The sequence below is a fragment of the Bubalus bubalis genome, chromosome 5, assembly GCF_019923935.1.
Source record: "Bubalus bubalis isolate 160015118507 breed Murrah chromosome 5, NDDB_SH_1, whole genome shotgun sequence".
NCBI lineage: Eukaryota > Metazoa > Chordata > Mammalia > Artiodactyla > Bovidae > Bubalus > Bubalus bubalis.
The window spans coordinates 15,257,819-15,279,637 of NC_059161.1; the positions used below are offsets into that span (position 1 = coordinate 15,257,819).

Consider the following 21,819-nt stretch of genomic DNA (forward strand, 5'->3'; position numbering starts at 1 on the left):
TATGTCTTGGTTGAAAATTACTTTACTTTAAATAATTTTCTTCTCCTAGGTATTAAATAAAACTAAAGAATTTGAAGATGCAGTGAGAAAAGTTTTAAGAGATGTTAACTTAGATAATGATGTAGTTGTATCAGTCTTTGAAACAAACATCAGAGTTCTTGGGTAAGTATGTGAGATACTAAACTCTGATTTTAATAACAGAAGAATAAGAGTATACTCTTTTTATTTCTTGGTGGTAGTAAAGCAAGAAATTTTTTACGTGTAAAAAATAAAAGGTGTGATACTGTAAAACACAGAGACTGCGGAATGACCCTGCTATATGTGTGGCACAGTCAGCAACAAGCTTCGAAAGTAGTTGCAGACTCAAATCAAAGGTAATCCTTGTATGTTGTTAAAAAAGGACTGACAACAGGTCAAGTATTTGCATATTAGCTACATCACAGTTTTTTTGTCAGCTTATCTATTTTACTAACCTTAACACTTCTTCAAGCCAAACTGAATTTATAGGATTACCTTTGAACTAACAGTTTGAAATATTCTTGGAACACAGGAAGTGCAGGATTTATTAATTCACGTTTCAACATTATTACATTTTTATATTTAATGGTTATTTTTGTGTTACTGTAACTCATTTCCTTTTGTCACACAGGCAAAATGAGTCTATTCATCAGTTAAATTTAAAAAATAGTTTTTTAGCTTTTCACAGAGTTTATTAATCTATTACATTTAATAAAGAGTGGGGAATTTTTGTTAATGTTACACTAAGAGTTAAGAGATTTAAGGGTGCTATAATTAAATTTAAAATTTGTTAAAATCAAATGTGTTAAACTTATTAAGATAAATGATCCTAGGTTGTTTTTTATTTTAAGAAAATGTACGGTATTTAAGAACGCCAAACCCTTTCATCCTTGTTGTTTAGTTGCTCAGATGTGTCTGACTCTTTTTCAACCCTGTGGACTGTAGCCCACCAGGCTCCTCTCTCCATGGGATTTTCCAGACAAGAATACTGGAGTGGGCTGCCATTCCCTTCTCCAAGGGCCAAACCTTTTACAACAGTTACAACATTTGATTCTTTTTTTTTTTTTTCATACCAGCCATGATTTAATAATGGTTTTTATAATGGTTTGCCACAAACTGAGTAGCCAGAGTTAGGTAAGGAATTATGTTCTTCTGTGATTGTTCCTTATGTACTCTAAATTGTTGGTAGCAAGATACCCACATCTGTTTAGGTGATGATATGTAAGTATGTGTACAATGTGACTGATGTTTCATCTCTCTGGTTGTAGGGGTCTTTTGGGTGGACACTCACTGGCAATCATGCTGAAAGAAAAAGGCGAGTACATGCAGTGGTACAATGATGAGCTTCTCCAAATGGCAAAGCAATTGGGCTACAAACTTTTACCAGCTTTCAATACTACCAGTGGCCTTCCTTATCCAAGAGTAAGTAATTCTGAAAAATGTGGCAGCCTTTGTATACTTCTTTGCTGTTTTGAAAGAATCAATTTTTGTGATCCAGCCATCGTTCCTTACCTGCTTGAGGCTGGAAAAATAATTGCTTCAAGCTCTATAACAAATTTATATGAACATTTTGGTTAATTTGCATTTGAATGGTGTGAGAATTTAGATTCGTTAAAACTTTTTGTGTCATTGCATAAGGTTATGCTGCAGAAGGAAGAAACAAATGCCAGACTAGAATTTGGGCCCAGAATTATTGTGCAGACGATGTGGTGGAAGCAGTAGAGTAGGTCTTCACTCTCCAGAGGAGAGGATATTGAGAGAATACAGGACAGAGGGGAATGAGGAAGCACAGCAGTGAAAAGGAGATTGTGCGGAGACTTAGGAGGAGAACCGCAACATAGCGTATGGTATTAAAAATACTAAAAAAAGAGTTTCAGAAGGAGACGTTCCAGCAAACATTAGGATAATTAGGGGTAAACAGAGCCTTGAAGGATCTAACGTGGCAGAATAAAGGGGAAGAAGGATTCGACATAGGTGAAAGAATAGGGACATTCATTTTAAGGTTTCCTCTATGTTTGTAGTTAAGGAGAGTTGGCAGCACAAGCACAGTCAGTTGAGGGAGTTTTTATTATTATTTATGTATTTGGCTGCGTTGGGTCTTTCATTGCAGTCCATGGGCTCTTCGGTGTGGCAGGGTAGCTTCTTTCTAGTTGTGGCGGGTGGACTCAGTAGTTCCAGCTTGCAGGCTTAGTTGCCCCGCAGCATGGGTGCCTCAACCACGGAGTGAACCCTTGTTCCCTGCGTTGAATTTGCAAGGTCGATTCTTAACCACTGGACCGCCAGGCAAGTCCTAGGGGTTATCCCCCAGCTCCCCGCCCGCCCACCCAAGAAAATTTTATATTTAAGGCAGAGGGAAAGGAGCTATTATTGAAGATGGGAAGAACTCTCTCCTGATATATTTCATTCTTTATTATTAATAACAGTATTACTCTTTCCTTCTTACCTGGGCCAGACATCTCAGCCATTACCAAGCTCTGTTTGTTTCTTACGATTGCTTTATTGTTGAAACTAATATAATTGTATTCATAAACTATTATAAATGTATATTTTACTCTTCTCTCTCTAGTTTTTGCTTCAGAGACTTAAAAATTAATCTTACTAAAGCATGATTTTTATCAAATTGCCCTCAGAAATTTACTGACTCTGCCTTTTGCACTGAATGTCCTTTAACTTCCAGGTTTCTTTCTGGTTTGGCAATCGACTTTCTTTCTGAGGTTCTTTCATACCCATACCCCAATGAAATGCATGTTCTGTTTCAGACAAAATAATCTGTTTGTGTTTTTCAAAACACCTAGGGAGTTCTTTGGAGAAGGCAGTGGCACCCCACTCCAGTACTCTTGCCTGGGAAATCCCATGGACAGAGGAGCCTGGTGGGCTGCAGTCCATGGGGTCGCTAGGAGTCGGACACGACTGAGCGACTTCACTTTCACTTTTCACTTTCATGCACTGGAGAAGGAAATGGCAACCCACTCCAGTGTTCTTGCCGGGAGAATCCCAGGGACAGAGGAGCCTGGTGGGCTGCCATCTATGGGGTCGCAGAGTCAGACATGACTGACATGACTTAGCAGCAGCAGCAGCAGAGAGATTTTGGTTTTGTTTTTCATTTCCAAACCTTTAGGCTTGCTATAATAACTTCTCTACTGATATAAATAAGGCTCATTTCCTCCATCAAGAAATCTCTGGAGATCCAGCGTGATATTGTATGCTTTTCAAACTGGAGGTCGCAGCCCATTCGTTTACCCATTGATTTAGTGGATCATGAAAACATCTTTTTTGTTGTTTTTGTTTAAGAAACAGACTAGTATTAAATTCCTATCTAGTCTATGATATTTTTAAATAGCTCATCTGTGAATATCCTTATACACATCTTTTTTACTTATTTCTTCCTAAGGATAAATTACTAGAAGAAAAAACAAAAAAGCCATAAAATAGGGAACGCTTTTTAAGGCTTTGTGTGCTTATTGACCAGTTGTTCTTCAGAAGGGTTCTACTTTACACTTCCTATGTTATGTAAAAGTGCATGGGGTCATACTGCTGCCCACACTGTCTGATATCTCTCTTCAGCCAATTTGTGCTTCCCTGATAGCTCAGCTGGTAAAGAATCCTCCTGCAATGCAGGAGATCCCTGTTCGATTCCTGGGTCAGGAAGATCCGCTGGAGAAGGGATAGGCTACCCACTCCAGTATTCTTAGGCTTCCCTTGTGGCTCAGCTAGTAAAGAATCCGCCCGCAGTGCAGGAGACCTAGGTTTGAAACCTGGGTTGGGCAAATCCCCTGGAGGAGGGCATGGCAACCCACTCCAGTATTCTTGACTGAAGAATTTCATAGACTGTATAGTCCATGGGGTTGCAAAGAGCTGGACACGACTTTCAGTTTCACTTTTAGCCAATTTAATGAGGAAAAAATGGAAACATGTTCTAATTTGAAATTTCTTTTGCTTGTGTGGTTTAAAATTTGAAATCTCTTTGCTTATTAGTGTGGCTTAAACTTTCTTGTTAATCTTTTTGTTTCCTTAGAATATTAAAATTGAAATCAAAATTATTTTAAACCATCTAAATGTTTAGTTAATTGAATTTACTTTTAGTAAATATTTTTAGTTTTTATTATAAGTGGAGGTGCTGAACTTAGAAGAATCTAGCAGTTCTTCACTTTTGTCATAACATGAGAAGCAGATAAGAAATTGAAACAGAAGCTACTAAGGTCTTTATCATAAAACAGTCATATTACTTGCTTGTCCTCAGAAGTATCAATATAATTTTAAAAATTATTTTTTTAGACGAGGACTACAGGTAGAAAATAACTACCTTCCCATCCTTCTTAAATATAATTAGTAAATACTGCTTTTGCTCATGAAAATGAGTACAATCAACCTCTCTTGGATATGAATACATAATTGATAATATTTGCAACAGTGGTTTTAACACAGAAGTATATGCTGGACAGAAATGCTCTTGAGCAGTTAATGGTTATTTAAAAACCTAGAGCTCATTTCTGGTCAGCTTGGTTCAAGTTTATATTGTGGTGTTATTTGGCTGGTTGAAACATTTTTCTTTGTGTTATTTGTTAGTCTGTCAGCAAGGTAACATACTCTATATTTCAAAACTTTAAAAACTGTGAATAAAATTTTAATCTTCTTTTAAATATATACTATGCTTAGTTTTTTCTCTATGAAAGACTAATACTAATACTTTTTCACAGATTCTCAGTTAAACCTCAATTTGTTTTAGGATTGGAATAGTTTCCTAATGTGGTACTGACTAGTTCAAACTGTCCAGAGAACACGATTGTTATAGCAAGTGTTTACTTTGTATAATTATTATATTGATACTGAATTTTGATACCCTTGAAGAAGAAGTTAAGTGAAAACTTACTTATCCCATGAATAGTATGTGCTTACAATGTACTTCCCTAGATGGTAATTGGAAAGTCACAAAGATCAGCAGATAAAATTTCAGTGTTATTTTATCAGTTATTCTCATGATCTGATTAGAGTCTCAATTGAAAAATGGTTTCTTATCCAGAAATCATTATCTCTTGATAATCACTAATGATAATCTTCTGATTTTATTTAGATCAATTTGAAGTTTGGTATCAGAAAACCAGAAGCTCGGACAGGTACTGAGACTGATACCTGTACAGCCTGTGCAGGCACCTTGATCCTTGAGTTTGCTGCTCTGAGTCGATTCACAGGAGCGACGATATTTGAGGTTTGCTTTTCATAGTTTGGTCTCCGGGGTATTGGGCATAAATAACTACTTTATAGCTTTTCTTCGTTGATCAAGTATTAAGAGAATCAATTGGAGGATTTCTGTTATCTTAGTGAACATTTTGTCTAAATTACAGTACATAGTTTTTAATTGTGAAAAGCACAATTAAAAAAGAAAGTACAACTTTGCATTTTATTCACAAATTGTAACTTTTTAGTTTTATTCTTAGAAAATGCCTTAGCTGTATTACTTATATGAAATTTGATGTTACAGATGTCTTGTATGAAATACTGTGTTGCTTTGTTTTATTGTTAGACTTCTGTGTAGTCTACTGCATTTCTGAAAACTTCACTAATCTTCTAAAACATAGTGAAATTTTTGCACTTTCCTTAATTGAGAGTCTTATCTGTAAGTTTGTTTACTTCAGCGGAAATATCATTCATTATCCAAAGACTTAATATCCTCCAAATAGTTTGTTGTGAACTAGCTATGTCTCACACTTTTTTATTTTAGCTAATTATTTAACCATGTCATTGGAGTGCAATAGTAACAGCCTATATTCAAACATATGACTTAGAATTATTTCAAATTCAGCAAATGGTGCACATAGAATAAGCAGAAATAGGAACTGTATAATACTAGCATTTAGAGACATTAGGTCTGAGTATACCTAAAACAGGGCTTTCCTCATAGCTCAGTCGGTAAAGAATTTGTCTGCAAGCAGAAGACCTGGGTTTGATTCCTGGGTCGGGAAGATACCTTGAGGAGGAAATGGCAGTCCACTCCAGTATTCTTGCCTGGAAAATCCAATGGACAGAGGAGCCTGACAGGCTACAGTCCAAGGGGTCACAAGAGTTGAACATGACTTAGCGACTAAACCACCATACATAAAACAAGTTTAATGGTCTTTGTGTGGATGTATGTTCAAAGTATCTTCAGTTCAGTTCAGTTGCTCAGTCGTGTCCGACTCTTTGTGACCCCATGAATCGCAGCACGCCAGGCCTCCCTTTCCATCATCAACTCCCGGAGCTCACTCAGACTCACGTCCATCGAGTCAGTGATGCCATCCAGCCATCTCATCCTCTGTCACCCTCTTCTCCTCCTGCCCCCAATCCCTCCCAGCATCAGAGTGTTTTCCAATGACTCAACTCTTCGCATGAGGTGGCCAAAGTACTGGAGTTTCAGCTTTAGCATCATTCCTTCCAAAGAAATCCCAGGGCTGATCTCCTTCAGAATGGACTGGTTGGATCTCCTTGCAGTCCAAGGGACTCTCAAGAGTCTTCTCCATCACCACAGTTCAAAAGCATCAGTTCTTCAGCGCTCAGCTTTCTTCACAATCCAACTCTCATATCCACACATGACCACTGGAAAAACCATAGCCTTGACTAGATGGACCTTTGTTGGCAAAGTAATGTCTCTGCTTTCAATATGCTGTCTAGGTGGGTCATAACTTTCCTTCCAAGGAGTAAGCGTCTTTTAATTTCATGGCTGCAGTCACCATCTGCAGCGATTTTGGAGCCCCCAAAAATAAAGTCTGACACTGTTTCCACTGTTTCCCCATCTATTTGCCATCAAGTGATGGAACCAGATGCCATGATCTTTGTTTTCTGAATGTTGAGCTTTAAGTCAACTTTTTCCCTCTCCACTTTCACTTTCATCAAGAGGCTTTTTAGTTCCTCTTCACTTTCTGCCATAAGGGTGGTGTCATCTGCATATCTGAGGTGATTGATATTTCTCCCGGCAATCTTGATTCCAGCTTGTGCTTCTTCCAGCCCAGCATTTCTCATGATGTACTCTGCATAGAAGTTAAATAAGCAGGGTGACAATATACAGCTTTGATGTACTCCTTTTCCTATTTGGAACCAGTCTGTTCCATGTCCAGTTCTAACTGTTGCTTCCTGACCTGCATACAAATTTCTCAAGAGGCAGGTCAGGTGGTCTGGTATTCCCATCTATTTCAGAATTTTCCACAGTTTATTGTGATCCACACAGTCAAAGGCTTTGGCATAGTCAATAAAGCAGAAATAGATGTTTTTCTGGAACTCTCTTGCTTTTTCCATGGTCCAGTGGATGTTGGCAATTTGATCTCTGGTTCCTCTGCCTTTTCTAAAACCAGCTTGAACATCTGGAAGTTCACGGTTCATGTATTGCTGAAGCCTGGCTTGGAGAATTTTGAGCATTACTTTACTAGCGTGTGAGATGAGTGCAATTGTGTGGTAGTTTGAGCATTCTTTGGCATTGCCTTTCTTTGGACTTCCCTGGTGGCTCAGATGGTAAAGTGTCTGCCTACAATGTGGGAGACCCAGGTTCAATCCCTGGGTTGGGAAGATCCTCTGGAGAAGGATATGGCAACCCACTCCAGTACTCTTGGCAGGAAAATCCTATGGACAGAGGAACGTGGTAGGCTACAGTCCATGGGGTCACAAAGAGTCGGACACGACTAAGCGACTTCACTTCACTTCTTTGGGATTGGAATGAAAACTGACCTTTTCCAGTCCTGTGGCCACTGCTGAGTTTTCCAAATTTGCTGGCATATTGATTGCAGCACTTTTACAGCATCATCTTTCAGGATTTGAAATAGCTCAACTGTAATTCCATCACCTCCACTAGCTTTGTTCGTAGTGATGTTTTCTAAGGCCCACTTGACTTCACGTTCCAGGATGTCTGGCTCTAGGTGAGTGATCACACCATCGTGATTATCTTGGTCCTTAAGATCTTTTTTGTACAGTTCTTCTGTACAAAGTATCTTAAGAACAGGTTAATCTTATTTTGTTTAATTTTTATTCTTTAACTGCTGGCTAATGTTTTTCCTTCATTAAAAAAAATGTCATTCTTTACATCCTTTCTAATTTAATTTGACCTATAAACTCTGAGATGCATTTACACTTGAGGAAAGTGAGACTCAAAGATGCTTGACTAGTGGGTGAAGGAGTGGAACCAGAATTAGAATCCATGACTTTCTGAATTCAAAGCCCAGCCTCTTTCCACTGGGTTACTTTATATTTTAAAACCATGCTTTTTCTTCAACTTCTTGAATGTGATTTATTATGGAAGAAGCAACCTCATGCAGTTGACAGAGACTCAAACTAATACACGTCTGGTAAACTACAGTCTGAGGCCAAATCAAGCCACTACCTGTTTTTCTAAACAAAGTTTTATTGTAACAGAGCCAGCTCATTTATTGATTGTTGTCTATGGCTGTGTTTGTGCTACAGTGACTGAGCTGAGTAATTGTGACAATGACTGTCAAACCCATAATGCCTAAAATACTGACTGTCTGGCCCCTGTCAGAAAGTTTTGTTGACCTTTGGTCTGATATATATGAAGAGATCTGAATTCTCACATCATTAATAGCTGTCCTGTAGTCTAGTTTTAAACTTTGGTTAAATTGTTGATTTCACTGGTCCTGTTTCTTTAGCTATAAGATAGGAATAGGGAAATGTAATCTTTATGAAATTTTTTCAGCTCTGAAATTTCATGATTAAGTTAAGTTGCAATCTGCTTTGTTTTAAAAATTCAGCATAAATAGATTGAGTCAAGAATGAAAACTATTGTATACCCTGTTCTTAAATCTGCAGAGTGACAAATTGGTTTAATGATTTCTTTTATAGAAGTACTTCTGCAGTGCTCAGTAGATTCATGCTCTGAAATTAATTTTAACTTAATTCTTTTGTACGTGTTCTTTGGTTTTGTTTTTTTAACATCTTTTCATCCAAAGCCAAGAATTTAATCAGAAATAATTTAGTGTCCAAGGGATAATAATAAATGAAAAAAGAGAAAAATGTTATTATAAGGTTATAATTTTGGTACTGTTAAATGAATGCTAGTTGCTTTACTTACTCTTCACCAGCGAAATTGCCTGCTATTTAAAATGTAGGATTTGAAATACCTATTCTGTTTCAGAGATGGCATACTAACTTTGAAATTCTTTTTCAGTTTTGTGAATGAGAGTATCTAAGTAGGTTTTCACTTTGCATTAAAAGATAGAAATTATTTTAATATATGCCAACTGTTTTTATTTCAATAATTCCTATGTGTAAATGTGGACCTATACTACAAGAGTAGATGAACAAGGATGGTCTCAAAGTGAGATCATTGGCACTAAATAGCATTTTTAGAGTCATTCTTTCTAACTAGACTCAATTAGCTGAAAGAGCCAGTATTTTTGACTTGTAAAGAAATTTAATGTATAAGTGATCATCTTTGGAATTTTACTTAATCCTAAAAGTATACTATAGGCCTTTAAATTTTTGTTTGGCAAAGATATGCAATTCTTCAAGTATGCTTTTCTTTTTTTATTATAGGAATATGCAAGAAAAGCTCTTGATTTTCTCTGGGAGAAAAGACAGAGAAGTAGTAATTTAGTGGGTGTGACTATAAATATTCATACTGGAGACTGGGTACGAAAAGGTATGTAAGTGGGACTTTTCAAATTAAAGCTTCACATTCTAAAAATGGTTGGGAAATAAAGGATTTTTATTTGTTGAAATAGTCTTTATGACAGTATAAAGCATAATTTCTTACAAGATTGCTGGAATTTTAACAAATGTAGCCAAATTTTCTTCCTTGGTGCCAAATAATAGCACACTTATTCCAAATAGCTTAATATCCTATTTCATACCTTATAGCATTATAAATGAAACAATACAATAATTTCTTTGAGAACCAGAGGAACAGAATACCTTACCATCTCACATCAAAGTGTAATTAAGTGGAAATCTATATTTAATAATACTATCATCAATCTTTTTTTTTTCTTACCGCCAGAAATTGTGTATAGCATGGTAACTAAAAGCATAGACCCCGGAACCGTATTTTTGGAATTCAAGTCATGTGATCTTGGGCAAAATATGTAACTTTTGTGTGCCTCTGTATCTGTGAGAATGAGAATAATAGTACTTACTTCATAGAGTTATTATGATTTTGTTGTGTTGACTTCTGTTTTTTGTGTTTTTTTTAATAATTTTTATTGGAGCAAAATTTTTATTATATAGTTGATTTACAGTGTTGTGTTTCTGCAGTACAGAGTTATTACGATTAAATGAGTTAATCTCAGGAAGATCTCCTGGAGTAGGAATAGGCTCAGAGGTTAAAGTGTCTGCCTCCAATGCGGGAGACCCGGGTTCGATCCCTGGTTCAGGAAGATCCCCTGGAGAAGGAAATGGTATTTCCCACTCCAGTATTCTTGCCTGGAGAATCCCATGGATGGAGAAGCCTGGTAGGCTACAGTCCACGGAGTCGCAAAGAGTCGGACACGACTGAGCGACTTCACTTTACTTCACTTCAGTATTCTTGCCTGGGAAATCCCATGGATGGAGGAGCCTGCCGGGCTACAGGCCATAGGGTCACAAAGAGTTGGACACAACTGAGTGCAGACACACACATAACACACACACACACACGCACACGAGCACACACTTAGAACAGTGCCTGGCATATGCTACGCTTACTATGAGCTAAATGCTCACTAATGTGGTTTTAATTCTTTTAATTAAAAATTTCACTTTTGGGAATCTGCCTGAGGAAACAGTATAAAAGGTAGAAAATCATTTGTTCCCAAAGATGTTTATCACATAAAATTATTTGTAGTGGTGGAAAACTTGAAAACAGGCTAAGTGATCATCAGTAAAGAGTAGCATCAATATTGAGAAGTATTTTACATCAGTGTTGGAGTAGTAAGCTATTAAATTGAGTTGGATCAGGGGACAAAACATATAACAATGTTTTATGAATAAACAGGATGTAGAATCATATAAAAATATGATCTTTATAAGACAACCCTATAAAACAGGCATAAACAAATGGAAGTACACTGGACTATTACTAATGAGATTTGTTTATCTTATTTATACATTTCTCTGTTTCTAAAGGCTTATGTATAAAATAAAAAATAATTGCCTATATTTAAATAAATGAAATATAAATATTAATTTGAACATATTAAAATTATTGCCTCTATTCACTACTGTCTGAAAATTTCATAGTGTTATCTAAATGGTCCTTTCCTGAAACTGATCTGAATCCTGGCTTCAGAATTGTGCAGTTTTTCTTAATTCACTCTCATCATTGGTCCATGCATGGTTCATTTTATTTAGTTCATTTTTAATAATATATTAAGTACTCACAGATAGACTGACCATCCGTTATAAAAATAGCTAACTTGAGAATATACTATGGTCCTTAACTCTCCATACCTTTGTAATCTCATACCTTGGTATCCCATATGTCTGCCTCTAACTGAAATACCCATCATTCTCATCTTGTATCGCTCAATCCCTTGCTTTCCTTTTATACATTTTAATGCATCCACATGTATTCCTTAATGTACATATTTTTGTTTTATTTTTAACTTATAAAAGGGTATCATGTCATATGAGACCTTTTGAGATTTTTCACGTAAAATTATATTACTGAAATTCTTGCACATTGTTGCATGATGTAGTTCATTCTGTTTTGACTGCTGCATAATACTTTATTGTGTGAATAAACCATGGATTTGTAAGCATTTAGGTTGTTTCTAGGATTTTACTCTTGTGAACCCTAATGCTGTGAGTGTTTTTGTGTTTCTTCTGTTGTACATGTATAAAAGTTTCTCTTGTCTGTATATCTAGGTAGAATTTTTAGATCATAGACTAAGTTAAAGTTCAATGATGGGAGATATGTCAGATTGTTTGCTAAAGTTGTTTCCACTTTGCACCACTTTATACTTTCACCAGCAACATAGAAGAGATCCTGTGGATTAGCATCCTCTCCAGCACTTTGTATTGTCACACTCCAAGATTTGCCAGTCAAATGAGTGTATAGACGATTTCCCATGGTGACGCAATTTGTATTTCTTTGAACACTGATGATGTTGAACACGTCCTCATATTTATTGGCTATGTGTTTCCTTTTTTAAAAAAAATGGATATTCTTACATTTTTGTCTATTTTCTACTCAGTTACTTGTTCTTTTAAAAAATTAATATTGATATTTGTATGATACTTATGATCTGTGTGGTACCTATCCTTTGAAATTTATTAAGATTTTCTTTTTGGCCTAGAACATGGTCAGCTTTCACTTGTGCTTAAGAAAAAAATGTGTGTTTTCTAATTGTTTGATATAGAGTTCTATATATGTCAATTTTCTGAGTGAATAATGTGCAGTTCCTTGCTAATTTTGTTTGCTTGACGTATTAAGGAAGGTTGATAAACTTTCTGACAATGTACACCTATTAGTATCTCCCTGTAGTTGTATTTTTTGCTTTATATATTTTGTTGGCTGCATTAATTTAAAATTGCTATCTCTTCATAGTTGAACCTTTCATCATTATGTAGTGATCATGTCTAATAATACTCTGTTAAAGTCTTTTTAGTCTGTTAGTAATACAGCTATGTCAGCTTTATTTTGCTTAATATTTCCTTGATAGGTCTTTTTCTGCTCTCTTTCAATCTTTGCAGATGCTCATGCTATAAGTGTTACTCCTGTAAAATTTATAGATGTAAAAAAAATCCTCTTGTCAGTCTTTGTCTTTTAATTGGTGAATTTAGTTCATTTATGTTTATTGGCATTTTTAATATATTTGGATTTATTTATACTATGTTAATTATTATTTCAGTGTGTCTCACCTTTTCTATTTCCTTTTAATCCTTTTGTTTTTAATTGAAACCTGTATTTACCTCCTAGTGAGACATGAACTTCAGCCTGCTCTGCCATTCTTTTGTCTCCCTCTGTTCCAACCCTCATCCACTGTTAGTGTTATATAGATATTTAATTCTTTTTGGTTATGAATGTTTTCTCTTTTTGCTTTTGGTCTTAATGCTATTCCTCCTCCCTCTTTCATTAAAAATATTCAACTCTAACAAGGTATTTTGTCACCTGTACTTTGTATATTTCTTGCAATATCTCTTAGTTTTGCCTTTCTTCTTGTATAAATATTTATCCCAATCGATTTTCAGTAGCTTTTAATAGCTTCTGAGGCCTTAGATGCCCAACAATAATTTTATTATGCTTTCATATTTGCGAAAGTTTGGGTGTAAATAATCTTCTGTTCAAGTTCATTCTTCTCAAATCTTTGAAAATACAACTCTGTTATCTTCTTGTTGTTTAGTGGCTAAGTCGTGTCCAATTCTTTTGCAACCCCCTGGACTGTAGCCTTCCAGGCTCGTCTGTCCATAGGATTTCCCAGGCAAGAATACTGGAGTGGGTTGCCATTTCCTTCTCCAGGGGATTTTCTCAACTTAGGGATCAAATGTGTGCCTCCTGCATTGGCAAGTGGGTACCCTTGTCAAAGGGAAGCCATTGTCTTCTTAAATTTTTTTTTTAAAACCTGTTATTCTGATTTTTATGTTCTTATTTGTGATCTGCTTTTTCTCCAGAAAATTAAGAATATCAAAGGCAGAAAAGTTTCTGAAAATGTAACAATAATTTTAGGTGTAGAATTTTCTTTATTTCTCCTTTTGGTATTCTATGGGCTCTTTTGATTTAAAATCTGTGTTTTTCATTGCTGAAATTTGATTTTTTTAAGATATTTTATCTCTTTCATTTTTATCTCTTTTTGCAATTCCTGTTATTACATGTAGTCTTCTGGGTTTGTTGATTTGTTCCTCAGCTATATCCTAGATGCTGTGTATCCTACCCATTATGGAATTTTCTTATGTTTTTATTCTATAATTTCTTCTCAGTTAAAAATTTCTTGTTTTGTATTGCTAATCTTTTTCCTGTCTCTTTAATGTGTTTATTAGACTAATTTTAAATCTTGGTTTGCCTGTTTTAATATTTTGTACCTCTGATAAACTCTAACTCCAGTACTTTCTTATTTTTAAAAAGTCATGCATCTTAAATGTTTTTGTTCTATAAGTTCATGTTGACTTGTCACCTACTTTGTGGGAAAGATTCCAATTCCTATCAGCCCTAGTTATCATAGGGATGGATTCTGAGAAGTTTTTAAAAATAACCAGTGCCTGGACTCCTAGCAATAATGATTTGATTAGCCTGGAGTATGCCCTGGTTATAGGGATTTCTAAGATTATAATTGTAATTATAGCTTAGATTGTCATTCACTAGCCTTAAGAGTTTGAAGGAGAAAAGGTTGGGAAGAGAGTATCTAAAATTACTTCCCATCTCTTTTTTATTTCAGTTCCTTACATAGGACTTCTGTGCTGCCCTGATTTTATTCCTGAGGCTGCCTAGAGTGTATGTCTGAGTTGTAGCAGGGGTGTTAGGAGACGTGGTATCTTAAGGCAGTGGTAGTAGAGAAACCAGAGCAAAATTCCAGCAGGTTTTCTGCTGTTTGATCCTTCTATAGTTATGCCTGGCTGCCTTCTGCTCCAGAACTAAGTTCCTCCCCTCCCCATAACCCACCAAGTTCGTACAGTTTTCTTCTTGTTATTTTCTTTCTTTGGTCTTCTGTGATGATCTTGGAGGAAAAAGCCCCCCATTATGCTAGCTTCAGCAATGGAACTGTCACCTCCAAACAGCAGCAGTGTTGTTTTCATATCTGTTATAACTAAAGATTGATGGCTAACTGATAAAGGATCCAGTTAAATTGCATAATAATACCCTCTAGTGCTTCCTCTTTGAAGTTCCTCATTAGAAAATTAGCTTTAAAAAACTTCTTAAAACTAGTATCTCTGGCTTTTAAACAAGACTTCTGTAGCCAATTTTACAAAGCAAGAATTTTTTTTAAACATATAAACTATTATCAGTAAAGGAACCTATTAGACATATAGTAGGGTTAATGTTTCTATAAATGTATAATTTTTACTTTTGACAGTTTCATATTTAGACTAATATTTCATTCTTAGTGTGTTAGTACCTTATACTCTGTAAAGAATTTTTAAGACTTGTTTAATAAAAAATCACATTTATATGTATTTTCCATAGATAGTGGAGTTGGAGCAGGGATTGATTCATATTATGAGTACCTATTGAAAGCCTATGTCTTGCTTGGAGATGACAGCTTTCTGGAAAGATTTAATACAGTAAGTTGTTCCAATTTTGTATTAATTTTAGAGCCAATTTATAATTTGCGAGATTTTGATAGAAATTCAGTCATTTGAGTGATACTTTGAAAAATTATTTAAAAATATATAGTAGTTTTTTTTGTCAGTATTCTCGATGTTGGACAGGGACAGGGTAAAAAGCTACATACATTTCAAAAACTAGTTTGCAAAGTAGTTTTTATTTTCATCTATCATCAGAAGTTTTCAAGATTTTCCAGTAAGTAATAAAATACGTAGATACGATTTTTACCTAATCTTTTATACAAGGAAGAGAATTTATTGAAGCTAGTTACTAGTTAGCTTTCTCCTTTGTATTCTAATTCTTTTTGGAATAGTTAGGAAGTTTGACTTGGTCCTTGACCACACCAAGTATCGGGGCTTTGGAGACTTGAACAAACCAGCGAGTATTTGTTTCAAAAGCAGGTCTGTAAGTCTTTAAGTCTGGATCAGACTCACAGGTGTATTTTTAGGGGTGAAGGAGGAGATTATTGAACCTAATTGGATTGCCTTTGTCTATTATTAAATCAAACAAATTAATTAGAATAAACTCATCAACTGTGTCACCACATTCTTTTCAAAATAATTTACCATTTCTTTCCCTCTCATGAGTTTATTCACGTTACTGTGGCATAGTACAATATAGTGGCTAAAAGTATGGGAGCTGTCCTATCTGGGTTTAAATCCTGGTTGTACCATTGGTTTTGTGATTTGGGGCAAGTAACTTAGATATTTTCCTCTATTCCTTATCCACAGAGTGAGAATTAGTTATTTAATTTTTTTCTCAATACTGTTTATTGGGAAGATTAATGAGCTAATACATATGAAATGATTAGAACAGTACTTTAAGATCTAGCTGGTACTCAATAATAGTTAACAATAGATGAGTTGGGGGGAAAACCTAGTAAAAGTCCTGATAAGTCATCAGTTGAATACTTTTAGAAACACTATTACATGTATCATTTATTAGATTATAACAAGATTTTCTTGAGTTGCATGAGGACAGATGTTATTTTTTTTGTTGGTTTGTTATCATTCATTGACTCTGACAGCTCAACCTGTTGTTGTCAAGGCTGAGAAATTCTAGGAGAAGATGAAAGAAGGGGAGAAGAATTTTTAAGACCGTAAAAGACAGAGGTAGTGGACCATAAGAGTGGCAGCACCGATGAGATGCATTAGTTTAGGTAACAATTCCTTAGTAAATTTATTCATATGTAAATTCAGGTTTCATTTCTTCACAGTGCTGTTTAATGATATGCTGTATTTAAAACAGTACATCTTTTCTCATCGACTTTCATGAACACATATTGTGACCTTTTTTAGCACTATGATGCCATCATGAGGTATATAAGCCAGCCACCTCTTCTACTTGATGTGCATATCCACAAGCCAATGCTGAATGCTCGGACTTGGATGGATGCTTTGCTTGCCTTTTTTCCAGGTTTGCAGGTAAAAAAAAAAAAAAAACTCTTAATTCTCTTAATACTGAAGTAGAATAATTAAGTGTATTTGTGATCTCCAAAACTGAATTATCAAAACAGAGTCACACTCAAATTTGTGTTAACCTGGATTGTTCTGTGTATATAATGATTGCAAATAACATCAACTCATGCTTTACTAGGTTATTTTGTTGTTATTGTTGGTTTTTAGGTCTTAAAGGGAGATATTAGACCTGCTATTGAAACTCATGAAATGTTATATCAGGTGATTAAAAAACACAATTTTCTACCAGAGGTAAGTAGATCATCTTTGGAATTCTACTTCAGTCTATAGATTGATAATTTAAAGGTAGAAAATGTCATTTTTAAGATTGGTTCTTTTTTATTTTTCCTGGTTAAATAGTTTATTTAATACATTTTGGGTTTACACAATGTATGTTTTTCCTTTTCCTTATGTATTAAGAGAAGTCTAGTTTAAGATAATGCTGACAGTTTATTAATTTAATATTAAAAAATATTCCAGATTGGTATTTCTCAACCTTTTCTAATCCATACCATATTTCATATTTGCATATTTCATATTGCATATTTCTCATTCTGGCTTTGACACATACCTGCCAGCTAGGGAGACTTTTGTACTTTTCATTTTCTAAAGTGTATTTTATAAAAACCACATACATTGAATATGCTTTGCTGATCACATGTGCTCCCTGGAAATTTGGAAATGTTAGCTCTTCATGCTGTTTAAGAATTGTTCTCCCTGGTTTTTATATGTTAATAATAAATATTCTTGCTAGCTTGATACTGCAGGATTTTAATAGCATGCCTTTTGGCTTTCCAGAAATGTACCATAAAAATTTTCCAAATTTGTATATGACTATACCCTCTTTGAAATATCTAAGCATCTCACCAATACAGAAGACTTCCTGAAGTGTTTGTTTCAAGCCACGGAGGATTTGAGATTCTTATTAAAAAAAAAAAAAAGAAGAGTGCATATGCTAAAATAGAAATAGGGTGAGGGACTTAATAATTAAGAGGAAAAAGTGGTGATAAGGAAAAAAGAAGAAAACACAATTATGTGGGCCATCAGGGCCTGTGTAGTAGCATTACTGAAGTCATAGTTTTTCCTAAGCTTCCTAATAGCCAAAGTGATCATTTAAAAAAGCAATCGCATTTAATTGGTAATAATAACAGCCTCACAAAAATGAATTGTGATTTTAAGCAATGAAAATTTTCATTTCATAGATTGTTATCAATATTTTAACTATTTTTACTTGTCTGTGATCTAATTTACATACTGCAATATATTCTAGAACTATTTTTTTAAATCATACTTTTATGAATATTTGTATGTTTTTTTGTCTAGGCATTTACCACAGATTTCAGGGTACATTGGGCTCAACATCCGTTAAGGCCAGAATTTGCAGAAAGTACCTACTTCTTGTATAAAGTAAGCTAATTTAACTCTCTTTTTGCTAGTTAACCCTCATTCTCTATTGGATAACTCGCTATCTTATAATAATAGTATTAGGTTTTCAAAGTTCTTATTTAATGTTATAATGGTTGGATAGATCATGGTTCTTATTCATCTAGTTCATAGAGTATTGAAAGACACAAGAATTGACTTCTAAGCTTTATGCCTTTTCAAAACATTTGTTAAACATTGCATTAAAGAGAAATTTTATACTCTAGAGCTGCTTTCTAAAGCGTGTCTCTTGCCTTTTTTCATCAGGCAGCCCTTCTGGGCATTAGGAATTCCATTTAAAGCCTAAGATGGACAGTTGTGCTGCCTTCCAGTTGTGTGTTTAAGAAACTCATAAAGCAGATGCGTGGCTTATTTTCAGAACCAGGTTCCATGTAACATGTGTTCAGTGCCTGATACAGTGCCTGGCGCCCTGTAGGTGCTCGATAAATATTTGATAAATGAATGGTTATATGGTGCATATAAGCTGTGTATATGTATACGTATATTCTCCTTTTTAATAGGCTACAGGCGATCCTTACTACCTTGAAGTAGGGAAAACACTTATTGAAAATTTAAATAAATATGCTAGAGTGCCTTGCGGATTTGCTGCCATGAAGGATGTTCGTACTGGAAGTCATGAAGACAGGTAAAACAATTCCTAACCTCCCCTTTCCTCAGGGTAACTCTGAAACAACACAAAATATGATTCTTAGTTAGCCTTCAGATAAGCTTAATGCTTTTACAAGGGTATTTGAAGATGTAAATCTTAGTTCATCGTGCTTACTTTTTTTTTTTAACTCTCTTAAATAGGCTTATTTTAAATTGAAAGTTTGTATTTTTGCCATATTGACTGGCATATAGTAAGTGCTCAAATGATTTTTAAATATATGAATAAATGATTGTTAAACATCAGAACCTTGGTCTTTGGAGTATTAGGAAAGTTGGAGTTTTCTTCTTTGTTAATAGTTTTTTCTATTATGTAAAATGTTAGAAATCATCAAGGTGATGGTGAATGATCTGAATGATGATTCCTGTTCAGTCAAAAGCAGTGTGGTTACTGTGTATATTCTTATTCTGTTGTTGATTTGGAGGGCTGTGGAGGATTGTTGGCAGCTTATATTTTATTGGATGCTGGATAGATGTAGATGACATGGAGCATTCAAAATACAAAAAGCATGCTTTGGTTAATGTGAAAGTCACTAAAATTCCAGTTACTCCAGGATCATTCGATTTGGTTGTTTTAACTGCTCAGAACATAGCAACACGTCTAAATGAACATTAAAATTTGTTCATTTGGTTAGCAAATGTTCATTCCACAAATATTTACTAAAATGTCTTATGTGCCAGAGTTATACTAGTTTTTGAAGATTACAGATAAACAAACTTATCCTTTCTATCTTTGAATCACTGGGGTAGGCAGATAAACAGGCTTTAAAGTATTGTGTTCGTGCTATGGAGCATATTAAAGGGATGTGAAATGCAGAGTGGAATGTGATAGTTACTTAAAGGTTTCTAGAGCATCTCATGTCCTGAAGGATCAGGACTGGAAAAAGGAAAGTGGTAAAAGGAGTTCTCAGTGGAGGAACTAGGAATAGGGGAAACACAACACTCATTGTCTAATCACAGAGTTGTCCCTCAGTCCTTCTCTCAGAGTATTCAGGTAATAGTTGATGAGACTTGAGATCTCCTTCCTTGACCACAGCTGATAAGAAATGGATAGGTTTCTGGAAGCAGGCATCCAGAAAACAGCAAGAAATGAAAGCAGATGGCTTGTGTATTTATCTGTAACATTTATTGGCTGCTTCCTACATTCTGAGAACTCTTCTAATTAAACACTTTCTATGTTTAATTCCTTTGATCCTTACAACAGCCCTCTGAAGTATAATTTCTGTTATGATCTTCATTTTATAGATGAAGAAACCAAGGCACAGAGAGGTTAGGGAACTTGTCCGAGGTCTCGGAATTAGATTAATTCTAATCAAGGCAGATAGGCTTTTGACTATATGCTCTGCTGGCAACTCATTGAAGGAACAGTAATTAACTGTCTACTGTATACTGGATGCTGCTCTTAGGTAAGAGGATGAAAAGACCAATTAGAATTAGTCCCTGCCATCCTGTGACTTGCAGTAAGTGAGGAAGGTGGGTACAAAAGAATCACAAGTCTTAGTTGTGTTCAACTCTGTGTGAACCTGTGTAGCCTACCAGGCTCCTCTCCATGGGGTTTTGTAGGCAACAACTGAAGTGGGTTGCCATTTCCTCCTCCAGGGGATCTTCCTGGCCCAGGGATCGAACCCACATCTCCTGCAAATCTCCTGTGTTGCAGGCAGATTCTTTACTGTGGAGCCCCAGGAAGCCCAATGTGTCCTGAAGTAGAAAGAAAAGTAGCAGGTGGAGGGATTACAGAGGAAGACATGATTTACTATGTCTGGAGAGTTCCATTTTCCCTAAATTTAGCATCCTTTTTTTTTCTCCTGCTGAATATTCCTTATATGACATTTCTGGATCTCTTATTGTTGCCTTTGTCCCATTCTGATTGTATTATAGAGTGTCTCTTAAAACGTCCCGTCCAGAATTAACGGTACTCGAGATGTGCTTGGCCCCCCAGCACTGTTACCATCTGGGTTCAGCCACAAGATGGGTCATTTTCTGAGGGGCTGACGGGCTTCCTCCCTCTGTCCACTGTTCTGCACTGTAGCATTGTATCTCTTGGATGCATTTGGTCCAACAAAAGGTTGAGAACTACTAATCTTCATCATACCATGTTATTAGATGTGCTTTAGATTTTTTCAGCAGGTTTATTATGTTCAACACACAGTGAACTTGTGGCCAGTTGACCTCAGATATTTAACAGTGACTTGCTGACAAATGGGTGTTCTCTATTCTGTGCTTAAGAAGCTGATTTTTTTTTTTTAATTGTAAACTTGGGACTTAATACTTATCCCAGCAAAATTTCATATTGTTGGGGTTTTTTTGTGTGTATCTAGACCAAAAGGAAGGCTTAAATATCATCTCAGTCATCTAAAATGTATTAGCCAAACAACTGTTTTCAGTGATTTGGGGTTTAGATAAATATGCTGTAAAAATTTCCATCTAATACTCTGCATTTGGTTGCTTATTCCCCTGCAAATCTACCTTATTGTCTGGCTCACCTGTGCCTCCCCTCCCTGCCCTCCCTCCCAGTTTTCAAAATAGAAATATCTGTATCTTTCTAATAATGATCACTTAAAGCATTTAAATGGCAAAAAAGAATATGAAAATTTTCCTGCAATACTTTCCTACTTGCCACCCTAAGATTATCACTGTTGGCAGTTTTATAAACAGTCTTCCAGACAATTTTAATGGCTGTGTGTTTGCATTTATGTATATAGTTATAGTTATGGTTTTTAAGTACAAAATAGATTATGTGATACAATACTCAAACTCACTACCTTTACCCTACTTATACTGCAGTGATCTTACCATGTCTATTCTTTTCTGAGCGTTTACAAATCATCTGTTTCACAATCATCTGTGGAATTTGCCAAAAATCAATATCTTGCTATATATACACTATCATGGGTAAAATAGATAGTGGGAAGTTGCTAAATAACACAGGGAGCCTAGCTCTGTGCTCTGTGATGACCTAGAGGGATGAGATGGGGGGTGGGAGGGAGAGGAGGGAGATATATATAATTATATATATTAATTATAATTATATAATTATAGATTAAG

At 35.4% G+C, this 21,819-nt stretch overlaps 1 protein-coding gene across 4 annotated transcripts in view; it reads left to right on the top strand.

Annotated features, from left to right (window-relative positions):
• Window positions 1–21,819, top strand: part of EDEM3 (ER degradation enhancing alpha-mannosidase like protein 3) — a 72,948-nt gene that overhangs the window by 28,101 nt on the left and 23,028 nt on the right. For all 4 annotated transcript variants that reach the window (XM_044942730.2, XM_044942731.2, XM_006060508.4 and 1 more), the window contains exons 5-13: window positions 50–162; window positions 1,287–1,440; window positions 5,090–5,224; window positions 9,529–9,634; window positions 15,089–15,186; window positions 16,528–16,653; window positions 16,855–16,938; window positions 18,010–18,093; window positions 18,630–18,754. In XM_044942730.2, the coding sequence (XP_044798665.2) occupies window positions 50–162; window positions 1,287–1,440; window positions 5,090–5,224; window positions 9,529–9,634; window positions 15,089–15,186; window positions 16,528–16,653; window positions 16,855–16,938; window positions 18,010–18,093; window positions 18,630–18,754 (1,025 nt within the window). The remainder of the gene's footprint in view (window positions 1–49; window positions 163–1,286; window positions 1,441–5,089; window positions 5,225–9,528; window positions 9,635–15,088; window positions 15,187–16,527; window positions 16,654–16,854; window positions 16,939–18,009; window positions 18,094–18,629; window positions 18,755–21,819) is intronic.